The following is a 26,088-nucleotide window of genomic DNA, read 5'->3' as shown; positions in this document are numbered from 1 at the left end:
TCAGCCTTAAATATACACAAAGACTCTGCCCCCACAGCTCTCTGTGGCAAGGAGTCTTAAAGAGTCACAACCCTCTGAGAGAAGAAATTCCCCTTCATCTTAGTCTTAAATTGGTGTCCCTTTACTCTGAGACAGTCTCCTCTCCTGGACTCCCCCATGAGGGGAAACGATCCTGCCAGCATTTACCCTGTCGAGCCCCTTAATAATGTGATATACTTCAATGAGATAAATGAGGGTAAGTGGGAATGTGGAGGGAGCAGGTCAGCCATGACCTTATCGAATAGTTGGGCAGGCTTGATGGGTCTACTGACTCCTGCCCCTAATTCATACCTCTTTATTTTGTAAAATGCTACCAAAGCAAGATATCAATGTGACTTGAAGAAGATGAGCTGCGTGGAAAAGCACAAACTCGGTGGGCTGGACTGCTTCTATTCCAGGAAACATAGCTCACTGCTTCCTAATTGCTTCCTCCATGTTTTCTCATTACAACAAGCACTGGAGAAACTCAGCAGGTCTAATTGCATCCGTGGAGAGAGATCAAGAGTTTCTTGGAGATGTGTCCTAATGGACTCAAAACTTTAACTCAGTTTCTCTCTCCACAGATGATGCCAGCCTGCCTGAGTTTCTCCAGCACTTCCTGCTTTGATTTCAGATCTCCAGAATCTGTGTACTTTGGTTTAAGATACTGTCATGAGAGGTTGGTCGGAAGAATGACTTACATAGAAACCTGGGTGTCCCAACTTCCGTGTCTGCCCCCTGCTGCTGGGGTTTTGGGGAGCCTGTCAGACGGGCAATCCAATCACGAGGCATTTGAGGGGCAGGGAAGTGCTTGGAGACTGCTCAATAGAGAGGAGAGATGAATGGGATCGGTGGTGATTAACATGGTCTACCAGAAGCATTCAGCATTATTTAAATGTTTTTGGGAGGACAGTTGTACATTCAGATAATTATAGAGTATAATTTTACCCTTGTTGGTTTCAGCTTAACTGGTTACGGGGGTATGTGAGGGCTGTGGTTTTGGGCTGCTTAAAAGTTAAGCACATCTTTGATTTTCTTGAATTCAGCCTATGTTAGTTCCCTCTGGACAAAGTAATATTGAAGCGTGGGTCTCAAATAATTTGTTAGGTACACAACTTGTATAGCCAAAAGCAATCACATGTTTACTTCAGCGACACTAAATATTTATTTTGGCCTTCATTGATAAGGTGCACAGTGCACTTTTTCTTCATTTACTTATGGGATATGGGTGTCGCTGGCTGGGCCAACATTTATTGGCTGTCCCTAGTTGCCTCTTGAGAAGGTACTGATGAGCTGCCTTCTTGAACCATCACAATCCAGGTGCTGTTGGGTAGACCTACAGTGCAGTTAAGGAGGGAGTTCCAAGGTTTTTACCGATCAACACTGAAGGCCATATATTTCCAGGTCAGGATGGTGAGTGGCTTGATGGGGAACTTGCAGGGGGTGGTGTTCCCATGTATTTGCTACTCCTGTCCTTCTAGATGATAGTGGTCAAGGGTTTGGAAGGTGCTGTCTATGGACCTTGGAGAGATACATTCTGCTGCTATGGAGCAATAGTGGTGGAGGGTGTGAATGTTTATTATGAAGGTATCCTGCATTATTCTGGATGCTGCCAAGCTTTTTCAAGTATTGTAGGAGCTACATTTATCAAGGCACGGAAGGAGTATTCCATTATACTCCTGACTTGTGCCTTGTCGATGGTGGACAGGCTTTGGGGAGTCAGGAGGTGAGTTACTCGCTGCAGTATCTCTAGCCTCTGACCTGCCCTTGTAGCCACTGGATTGATATTGGCGGTTCCAGTTTCTGGTCTTTGGTAACCCTCCCCAAGATGTTCAGAGTGAGGGATTCAATGATAGTAATACTATTGAATGCAGTAGTTAGATTATCTCCTTTTGGACATGGTCATTGCTTGGCATGTGTGGTATGAATGTTATTTGCTGATTTTTAACTCAAGCCTGGATATTGTCCAGGACTTCGCTGTATTTGACTGCTTCAGTATGTGAGGAGTTGCGAATAATGCTGAACGTTGTGCAATCATTGATAAACATTCCCACTTCTGATGAAGGGAATGCCATTAATGCAGCACCTGAAGGTGGTTAGCCCAGGATGGGTGGCACGGTGGCACAGTGGTTAGCACTGCTGCCTTACAGCGCCAGAGACCCGGGTTCAATTCCCGCCTCAGGCGACTGACTGTGTGGAGTTTGCACATTCTCCCCGTGTCTGCGGGTGCTCTGGATTTCCTCCGGGTGCTCTGGTTTCCTCCCACTATCCAAAAAAAAATGTGCAGGTCAGGTGAATTGGCCATGCTAAATTGCCCGTAGTGTTAGGTGAAGGGGTAAATGTAGGGTAATGGGTCTGGGTGGGTTGCGCTTTGGCAGGTCGGTGTGGCCTTGTTGGGCCGAAGGGCCTGTTTCCACACTGTAAGTAATCTAATCTAATCTAATTCCCTTGAGGAACTCATACAGAGATGTCCTAGAGCTGAGATGACTGACCTCCAATGGCCACAACCATTTTGGTTTGTGCCAGTATGACTCCAACCAGCAGAGAGATTTTCCTCTGACTTCCATGGACTCCAGCTATGGTTTCTTGATGCCATTTGAAGCCTGCAATGTGTGTGGACTTCCTGTACAACTGGATCTTTAGAAGGCCACTTAGCACCCAATAACATGTGGTCAATACAGATGAATATCTCAGTCATTTTCTGTTTGGTAAGCGTGCAACTAGTGATCTGTAATAGGCCCAATTCCAATGCAATTCTCTCTGATCAAGCAACCAAAGAGCACCTTTCATTTGACAAAAAAAATTCTATTCCAACATGCAGTTGATGCATGTCCACATTGTTCTGAGCTTCCTTACAAACATTCTGGTTTATTAAAATTAGCCCTGGTTCGTCCAATGCCACTCACGATCAATGTTCCCAGCTATATTTGATGGGACAGTTCGTGGGTAAGATGGGAAGTGGAATTCAGTTAAGCATACCTTCCTTGCTGTGCACATAGAAATAGTTACTACACAGAAGGAGGCCACTCAGCCCATTCAGTCTATGTTGGCTTGCTGCAAGTACCATGGGCTACCCAATTGCACTACTAGAGCCACACTCTCTGGATAAAGTTTTCAAAGTTATTTAGCAAACCACTGGTCTTAGCAACTGTAAGAAGTTTCCCACTGGGGGAATGGGATCAGTCTTGCAATAAATCATGTAAAGTCAGGGTTAGAATCACATGGAAAGTAATCATGACAATATTGTATGCTTAAATGTGCCTCACCACAACTGGCATGAGGGTCTATTTATGCAATGGATTGTAGATGAAAAATATTGCTTCAATAAAAAAAAATTGTCACTTGAAAAAAAGGTATATTTATGTGAATAAATGCAGCTGTCCCAGCCTTTGACTGTGCAGATTTATGTGCTGGAACTTCTGAATGCAACTCACGTCGGGATTTCTGAGAGATTAGTTTTACGATATATTTATACATTGCATGTGTTTTACAGAGCATTCCTCTGTGCTCAATTGAAACAAAGAGTGCTACCGGATTCTGGCTGACTCAGTGTACCCTGTGATTACAGACACGAGGTATGTGAGGAAGTAGTGTGACTCTATTGTGGTCACTCAGAGAACGAGCTCTCCAAAGTATGGCTTTGACTTGATAACATTGTTTAAACACTCAGTGAATCAACAGCTCTAGTCCCAAATCTACTTGATCAATGTAAAAACTGGAAACAACATTTGATAATTATAGAATCCCTACAGTGTGGAAACAGGCCACTCAGCCCAACAAGTCCACACTGACCCTCCAATGAGTAACCCACCCAGACCCATTCCCCTAGCCTATTATTCTACATTTACCTCTGACTAATGCACCTAACATACACATCCCTGAACACTGTGGGCAATTTAGCATGGCCAATTGACCTAACCTGCACACCTTTGGACTGTAGGAGGAAAGCAGAGCACGTAGAGGAAACCCACACAGACACTGGGAGAATGTGCAAACTCCACACAGAGACTGTTGCCCGAGGCTGGAATTGAACCCGGGTCCCTGGTGCTGTGAGACAGCAATGCTAATGACTGAAAGCCGCCCATCAGCTTTATAAGTTTAAAGGAGCTTAAAGGAGAATAATAAATCATAATATTTCACAACGTATTTTTAAAAGGTACAGGATGTGCTCAAGAGGAAACAATTTGTTGGTCAACAACAGGTTGACCAGTTCAACAACTTCATCACATTGCAGGTGACTGTCAAAAATACACTGGAAGGAGCACTGTACAAAAACAGAGAGAGAGGGAGAAGAGAGCGACAGAGAGAGAGACAGAGACAGAAAAAGATAGCCACAGAGACAGAGAGAGAGAGAGAGTTTGTGCATGCACCTCTGTGTTTGTGTCTGTGTGTACACATGTGCCACTATGCATGTACATATGTGTTTGTATGCATTTTTGTGTGTCTATGTGTCACTGTGCCTGTGCATGCATGTGCCATGTGGGACAGGAATCAATGCTCCAAGTGCTGTATAAACACAACGTGATGCCTACAGTCTAAACCAAGTTCTCTAATTTTGAAGGAGTTTGACAGAAATATTATTTTGGATGAAACTACCTTCTAATCAATTGCTGTTCCTCTTTCTTTTACATGCATATTGCTTGCTACTTCACAGTAGAGACCACAAAGTTGCTCAGTGACCCTGACCTACATATACGACAGAAGGATGTCTTGATGCAGTTACACAGGGCCTTGGTGAGACCACACTTTGAGTGTTTTCATCTCCTTATCTGAGGAAAGATGTTCTGGCGATAGAGGGAGTGCAGTGAAGGTTTACCAGACTGATTCCAGAAAGACAGGACTCACATATGAAGAGAGACTAGATCAGTAAGGGCTATATTCACTTCATAGGAATGAAAAGGGAGTCTCATAGACACCAAACAAATTCGAACAGGACTAGAAAGAGTAAACACAGGAAGGATTTCCCAGCAGCAGATGACAGTCTAAGGATTTGGGGTAGACCATTTCAGACAGCGGGGAGCCTGTGGAATTCTCTGCCACAGAAAATGGTCAAATCCAAAACATTAAATGTTTTCAAGAACGAGTTAGATATAGTTCTTGGGGCTAAAGGGGTCAAAGGGTATGGAGAGAAAGCAGAAACAGGCTGAATGGCAGAGCAGGCTCAAAGGGCCAAGTGATCTACTACTGATCTTATTTCTTACGTTTCTATGGAAACCGACTCCAAAAAGGTAATCACGACATTTATTCTTTGCAAAATCTCTCCACAAATAAAAGGCAATATATTTAACTCAGCCAGGAAATTTCATGTTGGGATCTATGATGCTCAGAGGTTTCGGGTTGATGGTGTTGGGATTGAGGATGCTCAGAGGTCTCAGGTTGGTGTTGGGATCGAGGATACTCAGAGGCCTCAGGTTGATGGTGTTGGGATCTATGATGCTCAGAGGTTTCGGATTGAGGGACCCTCCTGATTCAAAGCACTGTGACTCCCAGAAAGTTGCAGAAGACATAGTCATGGCCAACTTGTTCTGGTGTCCACCTTGTAGGAGGTTTCTGCTGTAAGAGACTTCACACAGCAGTCAAAGGGAGTCAGCACAATGTTAGGATTTGCCCCATGAATTGCTCAGAAGGGCTTCACTCAACCTCATAACCTACCAAGGTGTGTTTTCATTCTAACGAGACAAGGTTCCTTCCATTTTTACTGGCACATCAAACAAGGTAGTTCATTTGCAGCTCAGAAATCATTATCCAGTTGACTAAGCCAATCAGCTTACTAGCTCATTAACACAGGACAATATTTGCACACTAATGCTTGCACCTTGAAGCCAGGTCAGAGAGAGTGCAGAGATTTCAGTGTTGGTTAGCTTGGGACAAGATAGACTTACTCTCAAGACCTGGTTTGCTCCCTTGGTTTTCTTTGGGATTTTCTTCGTAGTGAATTGTAGGAAGGGTTTTCTCTGCATAGAAGCCGCCAAATTCACTCGGTGTTTCCTCTCCTGTTCTCTCTCAATTGATAGAATGGGGAGGTTTTATGATCGGAAGATGGTCCCTGGTGGGCAGGTGTGCAGGGCAAAACTTCTGTGCATGGATTTATTTTGCCTTGCCACCCAGCTCTGACCTTACTGCAATTTGATGAAGGGCAGGGGGTGATTTAGTGCAGCCCACCTACCTTCATCCCAATTGAAGCTGTCACAGTAGGAATAAAATATAGGTTACGGTGAGATGTTGAAGCAGGAACAAGCCATTCAGCCCATTGAGTCTGCTCTGCCATTCAATGAGATCCTGGATAATTCTCAACTCCATTTTTCTGCCTTTCCCCCATAATCTTTAATTGCCTTCCTGATTTAAAAAAATCTGTCCGTGTTGAATACCCTAAACAACCAAACCTCGACAAGAATCTACAGTAAAGTCTGAGCCTGAGTGAAAAAACAACTCTTCCTCATCTCTGTCTGACGTGGAAGACATTTATTCGGGGATTATGCCTTCTGGTGTAGTCCACAATCGATTTTTGAATTCCGTCATCCCATTTTCATACCTGAGAATTTCATGGACTTGAAATGGTTTTAAAAAGGGAAAACAAAATGATCCACAGCAACAGACTGGCCACATGGGTTAGTCAAGCTTCACAAAATCAATGCGGAATAAATGAAATAATCTCGAGCTAAAACTAAAGTTTTATCAAAAGACATTAAAAATAGTTCACCTGGTCAGGCATGAAAAAGTCCTCATTTCCTATCTTCACTTATATTACTTTGCTAATGAAATCAGAAATGGAGGGCATCATCTTCAATAATCAAACTTCAAAACAATTAATTCAGACACTGAAATACACAATAAAAACCAAAAGAATTGCAGATGCTGTAAATCAGAAACAAAAACAGAAGTTGCTGGAAAAGCTCAGCAGGTCTGGCCACATCTGTGCAGAGAAATCAAAGTTAACATTTCGGGTCCGGTGACCCTTCCTTAGAACTGAAACACACAAAGCAGTTTATATTTCAGGAGACTATTTTTGGTCGAGCAGGGAGATGGATCTTTCACTGTTGATTTGAAACCAGCTCGAGGAAATGTAGACAGCCTCTCAAGAATTAAAAGTGACCGGTGACAAAACTCATTAAAGAGCAACATCAAAACCCTGAGAATTCAAATTCAAATTCAAAATCACGAGGGGTATGGATAGGCGAATAGTTAAGGTCTTTTTCCTTGGGGTGGGGAGTGCAAAACTGGAGGGCATAAGTTTAAGATGAGAGGGCAAAGATTTAAAAGGGATCTGAGGGGTAACTTTCTCAAGCAGATGGTGATGCATGTATGGAATGAGCTGCCAGAGGAAGTAGTGGGGGCTGGTACAATTACAATGTCTAAAAGGCATCTGGACGGGTACATGAAAAGGAAGGGTTTAAGAGGGATATGGGCCAAATACTAGCAAATGGGATGAGATTAATTTAGGATATTTGGTTGGACTGAGGGGTCTGTTTCCATGCTCTATGACTCTATAACTAAAATATTCGAAACTGCTGATGACCAAAGACACCAATTAACCAACTGTGCTGTCATGTCACAACCTTACAACTCAATTAAACCCAAAGGACTTTACACTGCATGTATCTTTTATCTTCCTTCCAGACTGGACACATTCCCACTTTAACTGTGTGCCTGTATGTACGTATTCTTAACTCTTTTTCTTGGGTTGAGGTGATAATAAAAATGCTCTTTCTTGCACTCAAGAAATCCCTGGACTTGGCTCCTGACTGATTCAGTATCAGCACTGAGTAACTACATTTTTATTAGAGAAAGGTACCGCCTTGTGCTGTAAAGAACAGAAATCTTTGTTGGAACCACCCGAGGAGATTGAAAGAGGGTAATTGATTCTCCCCACCTGACCTGGCTGTAACAAAGCTGATAAGTGGTCAACATTGTGGTTTGTGCTGACATGTAGCAACAAGAGAGAATCTAATCAACATCCCTTGACATTCAGTGATATTGCCATTGCTGAATTTCCCACTGTCAAATCCTGGGAGTCACCATTGACTGAATCATAAAATCCCTACAGTGTGGAAAGGGGGCACTCAGCCCATCGAGTCTGCATTGACCCTCTGCAGAGAATCCCACCCAGACCCACACCCCCTACCCTTGTAATCCTTCATTTCTCATGGCTACTCCATCCAACCTACACATCCCTGGACAGTACAGAGAATTTTACTTTGAGACAAAAGAACTGCAGGTGCTGGAATTCAAGGTAGTTTAAAGAAAAATTTATTAAGGGTGAGGACCACTTCAGTGAGTTGGAGGCAGGTATTGGGGAACAAGGTTATACCCTAAACATGCTGCCTGGCTTGTTGTGTTCTTCCAGCCTCCCACTTGTCTATTACAGACAATTTAGCTAATCCACTTAACTTGCACGTCTTTGGACTGTGGGAGGAAACTAAAGCACCTGGACTAAACCCACACAGACACGGGGAGAATGTGCAAACTCCACACAGACTGTCGCCTGAGGGTGGAATCAAACCCGGGTCCCTGGCATGGTGAGGCAGTAGTGCTAACCACTGAGCCACCATACCACCCTGAACCAAACTAGCCAAGTAATTACTTGTGACTACGAGACCAGGTCAGAGGCCAGGAATTCTGTGATGACTAGTTTACCACCTACCTCCCTCATGCTTATCCACTATCTCCAGTGCATAGGTCAGGAGTGTGCCTGGATGAATGCTGCTCCAACAGTACTCAAGAAGCTGGACACCATCCAGGACAAAGCACCAGCCATGATTAATACACCACCTTATCGACAACATTCACTCCCTCTAATCACCAATGCACAGTAGCAGCAGTATATCTCAGTTATAAGATACACTGAAGTAACTCACCAAGGGTACTTTCCAAACTTGCAACCTCTAACATCTAGAACGGCATGGCAGCAGATGTATAGGAACACAAACTCTGCGAGTTCCTCTCCAAGATATACACCATCTTGACTTGGGAAATGTACTGTCCTTTCATTATTACTAGGTTATAATCCTAGAACTCCCTCCCTAACAACACTGTGGACTTTACCTGCAAGTCGAAGATGGCAGCAGTTCAAGAAAGATGCTTGGCAGCACCTTCTGCAGGACAATTAGAGATGTACACTAAATGCTGGCCCAGCCAGTGATTCCTACATCTCATGAATGAATTTTTAAAAATGTCAACCACATTGCTTTGTTTTGGGAGTCACACATAAGCCAGAAAAATAAGAATGGCACATGGGATTTTACAACAGTCTGGCAGCTTCATGGGTATCATCATTGAGACTTAGGTGTGGATTTTACGTGTATTTAATTAACTATAAATCCCCTGTGTACCATGATAAGATTTGAACACATGAACTCACTACTATTAGTCTAATAATAGAACCAGGACAGCTGTCGTCACATTCTGTTGAGTCTTTTCATTTGCTCTGAAAGTAAAGATATTCTGCACAGCTTTAAGTAATTAGATCGTATCCTGGTAGTAATCTTACTGCAACATGTTTTCAAGCTCTCTGGAGATGTTATTACAAAATCTGTGCTTCAAAAGTCCTTTGGTTTATCTCCATCCCTTTAAAGTCACAGTCGTACAGTGATTGTCTTTTAATTAAACTCTCCTTAAGTAAAGAAATAAAAAACTGTGTCTTACCCACAAATGATTCACTCTACACTAAACAGTCAAGGCTAATTTGGTCAGGGCATCACAAAGAGGAATTAATGGGTTAGATTTTCTGCTCGCTGGTAGGTGGAACAACCAAGCCCTGCAAAGGCTAATTAGAAAACTGTTCTGTACCTTGGTGTCTCTCTATAGAATTGTGTATGTCAGAGCTTCCTAAACTGTGGGTTGTGATGATTCTATGGTTTAAACAGTGTATTTTATCCTGTTTTTATGAGGAATGGTTCAGGCTGAGGTGCGTGAGTAGTCTGCTCCAAAACCAATAAAGCAAATAGTTTGAGACATCTTGGGATTTTTTCTAAGGTTGGAACAATAGAAGCAGCTTGATTGAGTAGGGTCAAGCTCCCACAAGAACCTTCAGTTGCAGTTGCTGGGATCTTGAAACTGGATGTGGAAGCTGGTATTCCTTTCTCTGTTACAGCTAAAAGCTAGGGTTCTCTTCCTGCTGCTGGCATTGCATCTGAGACTATCTATTTTACTGTTTTTGCCTTTGCAAGGGGTGTTACTATATTGTAAGTTAATTAGTAGTCGTAATAATACATCTATTATTTTGCTAAGTATTGATAGTTACAATTCTTTTCTTTACTTTTTTATTTTGTCTGTACTTTAACTTTAGTGTATGAATAAAGTGTGTTTTGTTTCAAGCCTGGTAGTTTGACCAATCGAATTGCATCCGTAACACAACACCTTACACTTACCTTTTAAATAAGAAAACGTTAGGGTCTCGACCATCTTCTGAACATATTTTGTGGGGCTTTGGTCTGGTCCATAACAGGGTCATGACCTTTGAGTAAATTTCAAGGCTACAGTGATGGCTGTGGACATCGTACTGAATGCTAAGCTTCGTGAGGCTTCTTTAAATCATGGCACATTTCTTATTGGTGAGGGTGGCCTAAAGGACAGCTCTTTAAGGCCTGGATTGCTGCTACATAAAAGGTCTGTTAAAAGCTGTTTGTTTGTCCTTTGCAAAAGTTTAAACAATTGCTGCCATGCTGAACCTTCATCCCCACAGCACGGGAGCTTAACACCCTCACCCACTCACTGAAGCTTTACCCCTCCCAACCCACAGCCAATTCCAAGCTCCTGCTCGAAAGGACATTCATTAATTAATTTTTGCATTAATTGATCACAAGTTTATTAAAGAAACTTCAGAATCAATATTTTAAATTAACTGATTTTAATTCTACCAGTTGCTGAGGTCGGATTTGAACCCACACCCCAAAGGTTTGGGCTGGGTCGAACAACATTACCATAAAGTCACAAGGACACACATGAAATCTGAGGTGATAAAATTAGGGCCAAACAGGGAATCGGTTTGGAGAGGTCTGGTGTTAGTTTGAAGGTCATTGGTTAACTTTGATTTCTCTTCACAGATGCTGCCAGATCTGCTGAGCTTTTTCAGCAATTTCTGTTTTTGTTTCTGGTGTTTGTTGTCTGTTTTAGACCAGATGAGCTGGCCACAAGCTGACAAATGGAGACTTACTTGGAAACAGACCCAGGCCATGTAGATTTTCGCAGCTGTCCAGCTGAATGATGGAGCACGACTCCAGATGTCGCTGACACTTGACTTTCCAGAGTATAAATCAATGAGAGGACCAGACAGAGCACACTGGTACTGATCACAGGACATCACAAAGTAGAACACTATTATTGGAGCACAGAGGAGCAGAAAGATAACAGATACAAGGGAAAACCAATCCACTTCCCTGAAGAGAAAGCACAGACAGCTGTTAGAGTTGTTCCAAGTTGAAAAGCAATTTAAAAATTACCAAAAATAGGATGCAATCAGATAAGACCATAAGACGTAGGAACAGAATTAGGCCATTCGGCCCATCGAGTCTGCTCTGCTATTCGATCATGGCTGATACGGTTCTCAACCCCATTCTCCAGTTTCCTTCCCGTAACCCTTGATCCCTTTGATATACAAAACCTATCTATCTCCATCTTAAATATACTCAATGAACTGGCCTCCACAGTGTTCTGTGGCAGTGAATTCCATAAATTCCCCACTCTCTGGCTGAAGAGGTTTCTCCTTATCTCAGTTGTAAAAGGTCTTCCCTTTACTCTAAGGTTATGCCCTCAGGTCCTAGTCTCTCCTACCAATGGAAAATCTTCCCAACATCCATTCTGTCCAGGCCATTCATGATTCTGTAAGATAAATCAATAGGATTTCAAATTATATGTAAATTATTGGCCTCAATGCCCCTGCATTGGGTGCAGGAAAACCCTATACACAATCACCTCTGCAATCTGGAAATATATTGTTCAGAAACACCAGTTATTTAGAAATTTATTATGCAGATGCCGCACATCTTCCCATTCTGGACTGCTTAAGAATCAGCCATTTCTGAAATTTTGGAATTTTCTGGATGATAAAATGATGCCCGAATGCCTAATCACAGTCATGAACTAGAAAACAGTGATACCACATGATGAAGAAGTGATAAAACTTGATTCATTTATCCAAATATGGTACTATCACATTGGCTTCTCAAAGGGCCATGCTAAAATGGTGCTGGGAGATGCATGGGATCATAGAATCCCTATAGTGTGGAAGGAGGCCATTCAGCCCATTGAGTCCACAGTGATCCTTCGAAAAGCATCTCACAAAGACCTACCCCACCCCACCCCCAGCCTATCCCTGTAACCCTGCATTTCTCATGGCTAATCCACCTAGCCTACACGTCCTGGGTTCCTGGCGCTGTGAGGAGCACTGCTAACCACTGAGCCACCAAGTTTCTGGAGTGTTGTTGGAGTTACGACCATCCAGGCAAGTGGGGAGTATTCCATCACCCTCCTGACTTGTGCCATCTAAGAATTACACATAGAACAGATTTCTTTCCTTAAATGACCTCAGTGAACCAGGTGGACTTCTACAAGAGTGGATCATAATAATGAGTTTACGAATGAGACGATCTTCAGATTCCATTCTTTGATGAACTGAATGATGTGGGATCACAAGTCTTTACAATGTTACCGCAATCATCAACTATAGCAGTAACAATCGTGGGATTGTTAATTCTGGTTACCCAAATAATTTGCATGGATACATAGCTTTTTCTCTGATCATTTTTTTCAAAATGCTTCACTAAGAGTGAATTAATTACAAATTCAGTTTTGGTTTGACAGAGACAAGCTTACATTAGAAAACCCACACACAGCACCAGTTCTAATTTAATATTTTCTCATCAACCTACTGAAAGATGTTATTACACACCACTGGGATGTGAACCAGCCCTCTTGGCTCAGAGGTAATGGTACTACCACTGTACCACAAGAACCCTCATGTCCTGGTGTATGCTTGTCCTTTCTATTCATTTTCTTACCAGGCTCTGCCCCATTGGCCCAGTTGTTCCTTCTCACTTGGGCCAACTCCATTTGCAGAATTCCTGTTTTGCTTTTTAATAGAGCCAAAGGATTGTGTGGCAGTCATGGTGTCCTGTAACAAAAGGACAGACAATTAAAAGTTATTTCATATGCAATTAAAGGCAGTTATTGTTTACAGCAAAAACAAAGAATGAGCTGGAGAAACTCCAGCATCTGTGAGGAGAGAGACACACAGACTTAACGTTATAGGTCCAGTGACCTTTCTGAAGAATCCTGATCTGAAAAAGACTGACTGAACCCAAAACATTACCTCTGCCTTCTCTCCACAGATGCTGCCAGACCTGCTGAGAATCTCCAACAATTATATTTTGGTTTTGGAAACCCAGCATCTGCATTATTTATCTATCTATCTATCTATCTATCTATCTATCTATCTATCTATCTATCTATCTATCTATCTATCTAACTATCTATCTATCTATCTATCTATCTATCTATCTATCTTTCTATCAATATTTATCATTGAGAATAATACCAGCAGCCCTGTGGTATAAACAGGTCACTGTGGCTGCCACCTTGATGGTTCTCATCTGACAGGGAACGATAGCAGATGACAGACTTTGAGTAACCAATATAAACAATTCAGCAGAGGGTTCTCAGTGGAACCTAAGACTTAATTTCATTCATTCTACAAATTGAAAAGAAATCAACACTTTCCAATTCTTCCACAATAATTCAGGCAGTATAAATATTGAAGTCATATCCTTCGCAAGACGGGTTTTTAGGCTGCATTCAGGTAGCTAAGAGCAGTCACTCACCTAAAGAAGCAACGTGTCAAGATTAGAATGAAGCTTCATTCCTGATGAAGGGCTTTTGCTCGAAACATCGATTTTCCTGCTCCTCGGATGCTGCCTGACCTGCTGTGCTTTTCCAGCACCACTCTAATCTTGACCCTAATCTCCAGCATCTGAAGAACCCACTTCTACCTAATGAAGCAATGTACTGCCCCTTCCAAACTGGATGGCCTCCTGTCAAACAATTGGACAGGAAGCCCACCGCTGTAGTTATTAATTGGTCAATTTGAGGAAATTCAATGCTGAGGAAAGGGTTAGCCTCAGGTGGCCTTCTGAGATCCCCTTTTTTGAAAATGACAGTGGAGACCTGAGGCCACGGGGAATCATTGAAAATCGGAACAGGAGTAGGCCATTCGGCCCTTCAAGCCTGCTCCACCATTCAATACGATCAAGGCTGACCATCCAATTCAGTCCCTTGTTCCCGGCTTGTTCCTATATCTTTCATCCCTTTCACCCCAAGTGCTATATCCCACAGGAAAATCCTGCTCCACATCTCGACGTGCCATTCCTGACGTGCCATTCACAGAGGCATGCCCAAGGCCTAAAGGCAAGACCTTGCAGGGCCATTGCTAATGAAACCTGACATTACTGGCACCACTCCAGATACGATGCACAAACATGAAAAGTCAAGATCCAGAATCACTGCCCGTGAACAAATTAATTTAGGCAGCAACAGTGAAGCTGCTGGAGAAACTCAGCAGGTCTGGCAGCATTTGTGGAGAGTGAAACAGAATTAATGTTTTGGGCCCTCTTCATCAAAATTGGGCAGGAGTTGGGTGATAGTTACATTCTTCATAGTTTATTTCATGGAGCACCCTGGTTCCCTGAAACTAAATGACAAAACCGTCAGCCCTGAGGCATGCTCGGTGGCGCACCAGCAGTCAAATCTCCCACCCTCACAGTGAACTGGACAGCGATGGGCTGAAGGGCTTATGCCAGAAACCCTCCTGCTCCTCGGATGCTGCCGGACGTGCTGTGCTTTTCCACTTTTCAACTCTGATCTCCAGCATCTGCAGTCCTCGCTTTCTCCTAGTGATAGGTACGGTCAGCCAGACAGAAAGAAGAGGTAGCAACAATGGATATGTCACACCCAGTTCCAGATCAGATGGCAGAAGACAAGTTCAGGAAACGAGGGGGGAGGGGATCTCACAGAAACCAATGAAATTCTTGACAGAAGGAGAGATAAGGGAAGGTGAAGGCCTAGTGGTATTATCGCTAGACTGTTAACCCAGAGACCCAGGTAATGCTCTGGGAATCCTGCCACAGCAGGTGATAGAATTTGAATCCAATAAAAATCTTGAATTAAGAGTTCAATGATGACCATGAATCCATTGTTGATTGTCAGAAAAACACATTTAGTTCATTCATGTTCTTTAGGGAAGGAAACTGCCATCCTTACCTGGTCTGGCCTACATGTAACTCCAGACCCACAGCAATGTGGCTGATTCTAAACTGCTCTCTGGGTAATTAGGGGTGGGCAATAAAAGCTGGCCCAGCCAGTGACACCTTCATCCTGTGAATTAGAAGACAAAAACAGCAAAAGCACAAAGGATATCCCTGACTTCTGGGAGTCCAGACCCAGTCAAAGGATACCATGCAGGAGAAAGTGAGGACTGCAGATGCTGGAGATCAGAGCTGAAAAATGTGTTGCTGGAAAAGCACAGCAGGTCAGGCAGCATCCAGGGAACAGGAGAATCGACGTTTCGGGCATAAGCCCTTCTTCAGGATACCATGCAGGCCATTTAGGACTGAGTTGAGGATGCATTTTGCCAGGGAGCAGGGGGTGACCCTGTGGAACTCTCAGCCATAGAAAGTGATTAAGGCATTGAGTCAGAGAGGCCAATAACACAGAAAAAGGCCGTTCAGCCCATCAAGGCTATGCTGGTCAAAAACAAGCACCTAAGTATTCTCATCCCGAATTAAGGCCAAAACGAAGGGTATGGTGAGAAAACAGGGACAGAATCATGATGATACTGAATGGCAGATAGGGCTCAAAGTGCTCAGTGGCCCACTCCTGTTCCTATTTTCTATCCACTGACAAAATTATTGTCTCCAGGTGACTCACTTGCAAACAAGAGATCAGATACCTCCCCAATGAAAGGGTGGGAACCAAAGAGTGATGCAGAGCTCCACCCATGAACTGATCTTACATCAGCATTCAGGTGACAATATCCTCATCAATTCAAAGCCACTACTCAAATACAAAGCAGTCCTGACAGCATAGCATTCCTGAAGAAGGACCTGTGCCCGAAACGTCGAATCTCCTGTTCCCTGGATGCTGCCTGACCTGCTGTGCTGTTCCAGCAATAAAGTTTCAACAGTCCTGACAGCATACTCTTGGCTGCAATTGTTCCCTCCGTTCTTTACCCCAAGCTATTGAATTATTTCAGTTGCTATCGGAGGACCTGGTTAATCGTCAAGGCTAAAATGCAAACTCAGTTACCACAGGAACTTCACTGAGGGGTCAGAGGCCTTGCCTGCTGTAAGATAATGAGGTAGAAACCTGCCCTGCCGCTTTCAGGGAAGCTCTGCAAAATCACATGACAGTCAGGCACTGGCATGGCCTCCACAAGACCCCAGGGATGGAATTCCCACCCCATTCAGATCCGGCCACTCTTGCCCTCAGCTGTGCCACTGGGAAGGCCATGGCTGTGGGTGAAGGATCAATCCCTATTCCTGCCCTCAGTTGAGTCCAGGATTGTGGAATCATTGAAGCACAGAATCCGTACAGAGTGGAAACAGGCCATTTGGTCCAACAAGTCCACACTGACCCTCCGAAGAGTATCCCACCCGGACTCATTCCACTACCCATTACTCTATATTTCCCCTGACTAATGCATCTAACCTACACATCCCTGAACACTATGGGCAATTTAGCACGGCCAATCCATGCTAACCTGCACATCTTTGGATTATGGGAGAAAACCAGAGCACCAAGAGGAAACTCACGCAGACACGGGGAGAATGTGCAAATTTTATACAGTCGTCTGAGAGGAATCGAACCCAGGTCCCTGGCGCTGTGAGGCAGCAGTGCTAACCACTGAGCCACCGTGCCATGGAGGGTCCATGACTAAAATAAGTGATCTATTGAGGGCGTGGGTTGTTATTGGGCTGGAGATCATGGGGAGGAGGAAGAGTCAGAAGGAAGGATGGGCAGGGGCTCACTCCCTTTGGACCCCTCACCCTCCCCTTCCCCTCCAGCCTGTTGATCAGGAACTGATCGCCTTTCAGCAGCACCCCACTTCCCCAAGTTGATGAGCCACTTGCACAGGTTGGTGTGTCAGGTCAGGTCAGGCCAGGCCCCTTGGTAACATGGTCACTGGCAGCTGGATTGACCCCAGTGGTAGTGAGCTGAGGTCACATGGGGCTGAGATGGGGTGGGAAGTGTAACTCTGAAGCTTCCTGGCAGAATCTAATTCAGGTGGAAGTGGAAAGGCGGAGTTGGGAATCCCTCCGCAGTTTGCTCCCTCTGGAAAGGGAAGACTCTGGAGCCTCCGTGGGTTCAGCCCTGCAGCCGTAATTTGCTTAATGTTTTAAACCTTAGAGTTGACTTATCAGGACTGTTTGGAAATGATACGGTGTTTCAAATAGAAAGTATCTAGTAAGGTCAAAAGGTTTTATTTACTTGTATGCACACTGGTTCATGGGTGGTTCTGATTGCAACAGACCACATCATTATCACCTCTTTAAATTTATTTTCTTTCGAGTAAAACACACTCTCCTTGTTATGACAGATGACACATGATTAAAGTTCCTCAAAGCAGGGCGAAAAGAAAAGACTGTGGTGATATGAGCTGCAAAGTGGCTCCAAATTGAAATGTGGTAACTTTAATGTACAAAGGGCCATTATAGGATTAATTTCTTTTGTGTTTCATTTTATTTATGCTGACAGCCTAGAGCACCCTTATTCCCATTTCAAACACAGCATTGCACTTCAGTTGGTCATTCATTTTTACTACGCTGGCAAGAAACCACAGGCAGGACGTACAAAATGTATAATACCAGCATAATATTACGGGAACTAAAATTCAGACTTATATAGCAACCTTAATGTGATAAAATATCCCAAAGGATTTTACAGGAGCTTTACAATTCAAATTATGACGCTTCAAAAAGTACTTCATTCAATGCAAAACAGTTGGCAAAGGCACTATGTAAATGCAAATTTATTCATTAGCAACTGGTATTAGAACCACTTACCACTGATAGTAGTAATGAGGATAACAAGCTAGATTTTGTTGTGGTTTAATATTACCTTTCAGCTCAAAGTTCAACTCCAAACAAAATTGCACTCTTCATCTTTTCCCCTCACCAAGACCTGAGTCAGCTAGACTATTAATGTAGTTCGGATCAGAGTGGTGCTGGAAAAGCACAGCAGGTCAGGCACCATCCGAGAAGCAGGAAAATCGACGTTTTGGTCAAAAGCCCTTCATCAGGAATATTAATGTAGTTAATCTCAGCAATGTTGGCACAGCCAGCGACGCCTGCTTCCCATGGCTGAATAAAACATACTCTTCATCAAACCCGAGGTGTCTGTCAACATGCATCACAAACACACGCACACACACACATCCCCACCCACATATAAAAGGAATTCTATTCTGCACCTGCCAGTTTCTGGATGGTGGAAAACTTTCAGCCAGTTCTGCTAATGTCCCAACACACATGACGAATGTAACAAAAGCACATGAGACACAAAGTCAGATAAAGCGCGTTTATGGCACTGAAACAGGTCACTTGGCCACCCAACTTGATCTCAATTTCAAGCATTTGGCCTGTAACCTTTCAGGTTATGGCACTTGAGGGGCACATTGAGACACCTCTGAAGTGAGTTGAGAGTTTTCTGCTTTCAATACCCTTTCAGGAAGTGAGCTCTAGAACCGACCACTCTCTGGGTGAAATAAAACGTTTCCATCCATCAGCTTAACTCAATGCCTCCTCACACCCATACCCCCACCACCAGTCAGTCACTGACCTCTCTACTATGGTGACTGGGTGCTTTTGCTCACTCTATCCCTCACAATCTTGTACACTCTCCACTCCTCTATTCTGAGGAGAACAAGCATAGCCTAACCATCACGCCCCAGAGAACCTAATCTTCATATACAGCGTCCAAACCATCACAAACATTAACAAGAATCACTTCTGACAGAAGTCAGGATGCTCCAAGGGATGGTAGGAATCATCTCTCTCAGTAGGGTGTATATGCATCAGTGCAGAAGAAGGATGCTTTAGGTGCAACTTGAATGAGGAACAGCAGAACTGTCACTGCAAGTGGTTAGGGTTTAGAATGCACTGCCTGAGAGTGTGGTGTAAGGCAGAGTCAATCAAAGCAATCACAAGGGAATTAAATAGTTATCTGATAAAGGGAAAATGTGCAATGTGATAATTGAAAATATGATGTTTGAAATAAGTGAGATGCACATTTGAAGAGCTGGTACAGACATGATGAGCTGAACAGCCTCTGTGGGGAAAGACAGAGTTTGAGGGGCGCCCTGATTGAGGCCTACAAGATCATGAGAGGGTGTAGACAGGGTGCATAGCAAGAAACCTTTTCCCAGAATGGGGTCACGAATTCAAAGTAAGAGGGGAAAGTTTAGCGGAGATTTGCGTGGAAGGTCCTTCATGCAGAGGATGGTGGGTGCCTGGAACGCATTGCCAGCGGAGGTGGTCAGGGCGGGAACGATAGCATCATTTAAGGTGTATCTTTCTCCTTTACTAAGTTGTTTAATCGTCCACCATAATTCATAACTGGAAGTGGCAGAATTGCAGAACTTAGACCTAATCCATTGGTTGTGGGATCACTTAGCTCTGTCTATCACTTGCTGTTTGTTATGCAAGCAGTCCTCCTCGCACTCCTCCAAGGACATGCAGGTCCTGGGCCTCCTCCATTGCCAAACCCTAACCACTTGATGCCTGGAGGAAGAACGCCCCATCTTCTGCCTTGGCACCCTCCAACCCCATAGTATCAATGTGGATTTCACGAGTTTCCCCATTTCCTCTGGCCCCCATCTTATCCCAGTCCCAAACTTCCATCTCGGTACTGCTCTCTTGAATGATCCTATCTATCCATCTTCCTTCCCACCTATCTGCTCCACCCTCTTCTCTGACCTATCACCTTCACCCCCACCTTCATCTACCTATTGCATTCTCAGCTACCCTACCCCCAGCCCCAACCACATCCCATTTATCTCTTAGCCCCCTTGGCCCACGAGCCTTATTCCTGTTGAAGGGCTTATGCTTGAAACGTCAACACTCCTGCTCCTCAGATGCTGCCTGACCTGCTGTGCTTTTCCAGCACCACACTCTTTGACTCTGATCTCCAGCATCTGCAGTTCTCACTTTCTCTTGTGCAAGTAATCCTTCACCAGGTTAACATCTTATCTTCAGATATGCCTGATGCTACTGCTGGCATGCCCTCCTACACCATCCTTTGAACCAGGGTTGATCCCCTGGCTCGATGGTAAAGGTTGAGTGGAGGATCTGCTGGGCCATGAAGTTACAGATAGTGCTGGAGTACAGTTCTGCTGCTGTTGATGGCCCACAGTGCCTCATGGGTCCCCAATCTTGAGTTGCTAGATCTGTTCAAATTCTGTTCCATTTAACACACTGATCGCGCCACACAATATGACGGAGGGACTTTGTCTCCACAAGGACTGTGTGGTGGTCACTCTTACCGATACTGTCACGGACAGATGCATCTGCAACTGGCAGATTGGTGAGGATGAGGTCAAGTATGTTTTTCCCTCTTATTAATTCCCTCACCGCGTGATGCAGACCCAGTTGAGCAGTTATGCCCTTTAGAACCTGACCAGCTCCATCAGTAGTACTACTGCTGAGCCTGTCTTAATGATGGACATTGAAAGAGACCCTTACCCCCATCAGTGCTTCCTCTAAGTATTGCTCAACATGGAGGAGTACTGATTTGTCAGCCAAAGGAGAATGTGGTAATCAGCAGGGGATCTCCTTGCTCAAGTTTAACCTGAGACTTCATGAGGTCCAGAGTCAATGTTGAGGACTCCAAGGGCAACATCCTCCTGACTGTATCCCTACCTCTGCCAGGTCTGTCCTGCCGGTGGGACAGGACACACCCAGGGGCAGGACAGTGGTGTCTGGGATATTTTCTGTAAGGTATGATTCCGTGAGTATGCCTATGTCAGGCTGATGCTTGACTAGTCTGTGAGACAGCTTTCCCCATTTTGCTACTAGCCTCCAGATGTGAGTGAGGAGCCGTTTGCAGGCTCGACAGGGCGGTTTCTGCCGTTGTCTTTTCTGGTGCCCAGATGGTCCATCCAGTTTCATTCCTTTCTTGAGACTTTCTAGCAATTGTTACAACAGAGTAACTTGCTGGACCATTTCGGAGGCCAGTTGAGTCGACCACGTTAATGTGGGTCTGGAGTCACATGTAGGCCAGAACAAGTAAGGATGGCAGATTTCCATCCTTGAAGGGGATTACTGAGCCACTTGTCTGTGCTTCCAACAAAGGTTTAATAGTCTTTGGTAGATTCTTAATTCCAGATATTTTTTATTGAATTCAAATTCCACCACCTACCATGGCAGGATTCAAACCAGAACATGAGCTGAGCTTCTGAATTAATAGTTTTGTGATAATGCCATTTGGCCATCAACCCCACCTTTGGGGTTTGGCCCATCTTTATGGAAACTACTGTCAAGGTCAGACTGCAACATTTTGATCATAAGCAAATCTCCTTAGCAGGTATCCTTGTACTTGCTTGTCTTTGCTAACACCTTCACGTTGACTCTAAACTTCAGTATCTTCATGTTGACAGTAAACTGTCAGCCAACAATCAGAATCAAATTATATTCACCCCTTTCAAATTCACCTGACTTCACTGCATTCAGGTTTCACAATTTCTCTTCCAATGACACTGCACCATACCCACAAGCTATCTGCCATTTCTTCCACAACCTGTTGGAATTTTTTCAAAGTCCTGTTAATGCCATCAAAATACACTACAATCATTACCTTCCTCACACGCTGTTATTGACTTTACAGTGTCAATTTGAAACCAGGAAACACTCTCATTTCAGAACACAGCTGTCCAATATATTATAATGCCAGCACGGCTTTAAAATTGAAGTGAAAAGTGCCTAAGAGTGCTCACAGTCTGCAGGATATATATTATTTATATATAATCTTACAGTCTTTTATTGAAATGTCCTGACATACAGATTCCAGCACACAAATAAAACTACTGCGGGGGGGTGGGGGGATTGAGCTCTGTGCACTTCTCTAAGTTTACAAAGGCTGCTTTCCAACAAGCATAACAGAACTTTCAAACAGGCAGCAGGAAGTTTATTGCAACACAGGAGGCTGCAACCCAGACTAAGCTCCTGGATCAAGACTAATTGTAAAATTGCTACAGCACTGGGGTAGTTTCTGTCAATTCGAAATGGAGGCCAGTCCAGGTTTCCCTGTCACTCACTCTCACTGGGTTCGAACAGCGGGGTCAACTTAAATCGGTGAGTGGTCTGTACACCAGAGTCGAAGCGTACCTGGCTTACAGCTCCGGCGTTCACACTGCACTGAGCGAACAGTGTGAGCACTCAGTCAGATATTCTGCAGAATATTCCCAACTGCTGGTTTAGCTGCAAAACTGCTCAGCCAGGCCACCGATCCCATCTTTATTCTCCAGTAAAACGATCCTTTGGTGGTGATTTACTCACATCTTTGCGGTTCTCTACAATGTAAGCTATTTTTGTTACTTCGACCTCCCCCTCCTACACACACACACACAGGGAAATACCTTTCATCTGGTTTACATTACAGGTTTAACTCCAACAATATCTGGAGCTGTCACCAGCGGCTGATTATTTGGGTCCGAACCTTGAGCTTCGTTATTCTCAAGGTGAAACGCGGGGGCAAAGTACACGGAGAGCGAGGATTTCTGCCCCACAGCCAGAGGGGAGGGAGGGCACCAATTCCCAGCTGGAAGCTGGATCGGGACCCCGAGGGGGATGGAGAGTGGGTGAATGAAGGACATTACCTGTCAACAAGCCAGCTCCAGCCCCGGACAGAGACCAGCAGAGAGCCCCGACAAAGGCGGCTTCACTCCCTGTGAACAGAGAGCCAGCTCCCCCACTGCTCCTGTTCCCTCCCTGTGCTCCGGGAGGCTGGGACTGAACCATTGCCCTCCCTCTCTCCCAGCATCTCTCCTTCCACCTTCAGCTCCCTCCCTCAATCTCTCCCCCCTCCCTCCATCACATTCTTCCCATCTCAGCCCTCGTCCAGCACTCTCTCTCTCTCTCTCAATCCGTCCCTCTCTCCCTGCATCTGCCTCCCTCTCTCCCCATCTCTCCTTGTATCTGCCTCCCTCTCTCCCCCATCTCTCCCTGCATCTGCCTCCCTCTCTCCCCCATCTCTCCCTGCATCTGCCTCCCTCTCTCCCCCATCTCTCCCTGCATCTGCCTCCCTCTCTCCCCCATCTCTCCCTGCATCTGCCTCCCTCTCTCCCCATCTCTCCTTGTATCTGCCTCCCTCTCTCCCCCATCTCTCCCTGCATCTGCCTCCCTCTCTCCCCCATCTCTCCCTGCATCTGCCTCCCTCTCTCCCCCATCTCTCCCTGCATCTGCCTCCCTCTCTCCCCATCTCTCCTTGTATCTGCCTCCCTCTCTCCCCCATCTCTCCCTGCATCTGCCTCCCTCTCTCCCCCATCTCTCCCTGCATCTGCCTCCCTCTCTCCCCATCTCTCCTTGTATCTGCCTCCCTCTCTCCCCCATCTCTCCCTGCATCTGCCTCCCTCTCTCCCCCATCTCTCCCTGCATCTGCCTCCCTCTCTCCCCCATCTCTCCCTGCATCTGCCTCCCTCTCTCCCCATCTCTCCTTGTATCTGCCTCCCTCTCTCCCCATCTCTCCCTGCATCTGCCTCCCTCTCTCCCCCATCTCTCCCTGCATCTGCCTCCCTCTCTCCCCATCTCTCCTTGTATCTGCCTCCCTCTCTCCCCCATCTCTCCCTGCATCTGCCTCCCTCTCTCCCCCATCTCTCCCTGCATCTGCCTCCCTCTCTCCCCCATCTCTCCCTGCATCTGCCTCCCTCTCTCCTCATCTCTCCTTGTATCTGCCTCCCTCTCTCCCCCATCTCTCCCTGCATCTGCCTCCCTCTCTCCCCATCTCTCCTTGTATCTGCCTCCCTCTCTCCCCCCTCCATCCCTGTACCTATCCCTCTATCTGTCCCTCTCTCTCCCTCCCCCCATCCCTTTCTCTCTACCTCCCCCATCCCTCTCTCTCCCTCCAGTGTTGATCGTTTCATACAGACAATAAGGACCGTTAAGGACACGCAGCAAACAAGACAAAAGACCAACATGCCGAGGCTTTCTCACGAACCTGAGGGACAGTAGAGATGGGGGAAGCGGCCAGGCTCCTCTCCCGCACACGATGCCTGGTTTGTGATGCTGGGGGCCGCCCTGTATTCCTCTCCTTACCCCTAGACCCACAGGGCGAGAGCTGTCAGCTGCTCCTGTCAATCACCAGCTCCCTCCAAGGAGATGCTCCAATGAGAACTCACCAAACCGCTGACCTCAGAGGGGAGGGGTGTGTCTTCGACAGCCATTGGTCCAAACGCCTCAAACCATTCCATCGGGCCATTGGTTGGCTGGGGGAGAGATGGGGCAGTCTCCATGACAACCTGCCTTTCTGTCAAGGATGTTCAGCCAAGGTAAAGGGTTCATACATTACTGCAATCTTCACTAGAAAGAACACAGTAAAAAGTACAAAGGACTGTAGAAACTCAGCAGTCCAGACAAAATCTGTAAAGAGAAAGAAATATCTGAGGGTTAACATTTTGAGTCAGAAAAAGTTGCATTGAGGTTGGTATCCCATCACCAAATCACATTTACATGTGCACAGTGCATGGATTCTGACCAATCAGCTCAGAGCCAGTCCTTAGAGTGGGGAGACTCTTTGATCCTCCTGCTTATATCTGTCAGCCAGGGCTCCCTGATTTGTCCAGGTTACCAACCCCAATTGGGATTTCATAGTCAACTAGATCCACCTGGCCAATCTCATTCCAATCACTGCAGAGTCCAGTATGTATTCTTCAAACACATTTGTGAGTTTCGAAGAAGTGTCATGTTAATTCTGTTTCTCTCTCTTCACAGATGCTGCCTGACCTGCTGAGTTTCACCAGTACATTATGTTTTCATTTCAAATCCCTGGTATCCATAGTAGTTTGCTTTTATTAGAATAAACAAAACCGCCCTTCATAGCAATAATTGATTCAATGGATCATAATATATGGACAATATTTCGAGCATGATTCTGTATCTTGCAACATTTATTGATTGGCCATCATCCATAATGTTTACGAAAGTCAAAAGTTTTCATTCCCTTATGTCAAGATAACATGTTTTGCAGATCATTCTTCTAAAACGCGACAGTTGTGTTCCTCTGCAACCTCACGCTATCAAAACTCCCACTATGGAAGAGTGCTAATAGAAATTCGCTATACCCATTCAGTAGAAAGCTCACGTTATTCAAGTAACGTTCACAATTCATCAATCACATTATCACCAATTTGCACTGATGAAACACACGTTATAGTAGAGCGACCTGTGATTGCTTTATCTGTAACCTGATAAATTTCCAATCTCTACTCCGCTGTACATGGGAAATTCCAATTGGAGTCAAGCTCCCCATCTCCATTTTCCAGCCATACAACCCTTCAAAGTTTTTGTTTCTCCAATTACAATCTCTTAGGCGTCCTTTTGATTTTAATGATTGCACCATTGACACCCATGCCTTCTGTTGCCTGCGAACCTGTGCTTAAAGTTTGAAATGCTGTACTGGCACCTCTCTGACTGTCTGACTCTCCTTAAAAACCGAGCTCAGAAAAAAGTTTGCTCTCAGACCTGATGCCAGCGTGCGTCAAATTTGCTTAATGACAACATTGGTAAAAGTGACAACATTGATAAAGGTGCTGTGTAAATACAAGTTGTTGTTGGTAGAACATACACATAAATGTCACATAATTTCCAGGAAGTCCTTGATAACATACGCAAGTCCCCTGTCTCCTGAACTAATTTAGAACACTTGGACAAAATTGTGTGGTCTGACTTAATTTCTTTTTGCTCAGACTAACCTTCTACTTATAAATAAACTGTAATCAGAATCATGAACAGGCTGACTGTTTTGTATAAACACGTTGAAACTTGGCATATATGTGGATTGGTATGATGCTCCAGAGTCAACTAACCTGCCAAT

The 26,088-nt window shown here is 44.8% G+C and overlaps 1 protein-coding gene across 5 annotated transcripts in view; it reads right to left on the bottom strand.

Annotated features, from left to right (window-relative positions):
• dhcr7 (7-dehydrocholesterol reductase) overlaps positions 1-24,336 on the bottom strand; it is a 48,686-nt gene extending 24,350 nt beyond the window's left edge. For 2 of the 5 annotated variants that reach the window (XR_015760090.1, XM_043705358.2), the window contains exons 1-3: positions 24,214-24,330; positions 13,014-13,126; positions 11,171-11,393 (exon numbers count right to left, since the gene is read on the bottom strand). Coding sequence is in view for 4 of the 5 variants with exons in the window: in XM_043705358.2 (XP_043561293.2) it covers positions 11,171-11,393; positions 13,014-13,120 (330 nt within the window). In the remaining variant the exon portion in view is untranslated. Of the gene's footprint in view, positions 1-11,170; positions 11,394-13,013; positions 13,127-22,636; positions 22,717-24,213 lie in introns of those variants that run through there. The other 3 variants (XM_043705361.2, XM_043705359.2, XM_043705362.2) reach the window with 3 other exon arrangements.
• Positions 24,337-26,088: the final 1,752 nt, after the last annotated feature.

Source organism: Chiloscyllium plagiosum, unplaced genomic scaffold (assembly GCF_037043375.1).
Source record: "Chiloscyllium plagiosum isolate Xiang-an unplaced genomic scaffold, Cpla_swu_hap1 HiC_scaffold_18, whole genome shotgun sequence".
NCBI classification, from domain to species: domain Eukaryota; kingdom Metazoa; phylum Chordata; class Chondrichthyes; order Orectolobiformes; family Hemiscylliidae; genus Chiloscyllium; species Chiloscyllium plagiosum.
This window is presented reverse-complemented; position numbering and strand designations above follow the sequence as displayed.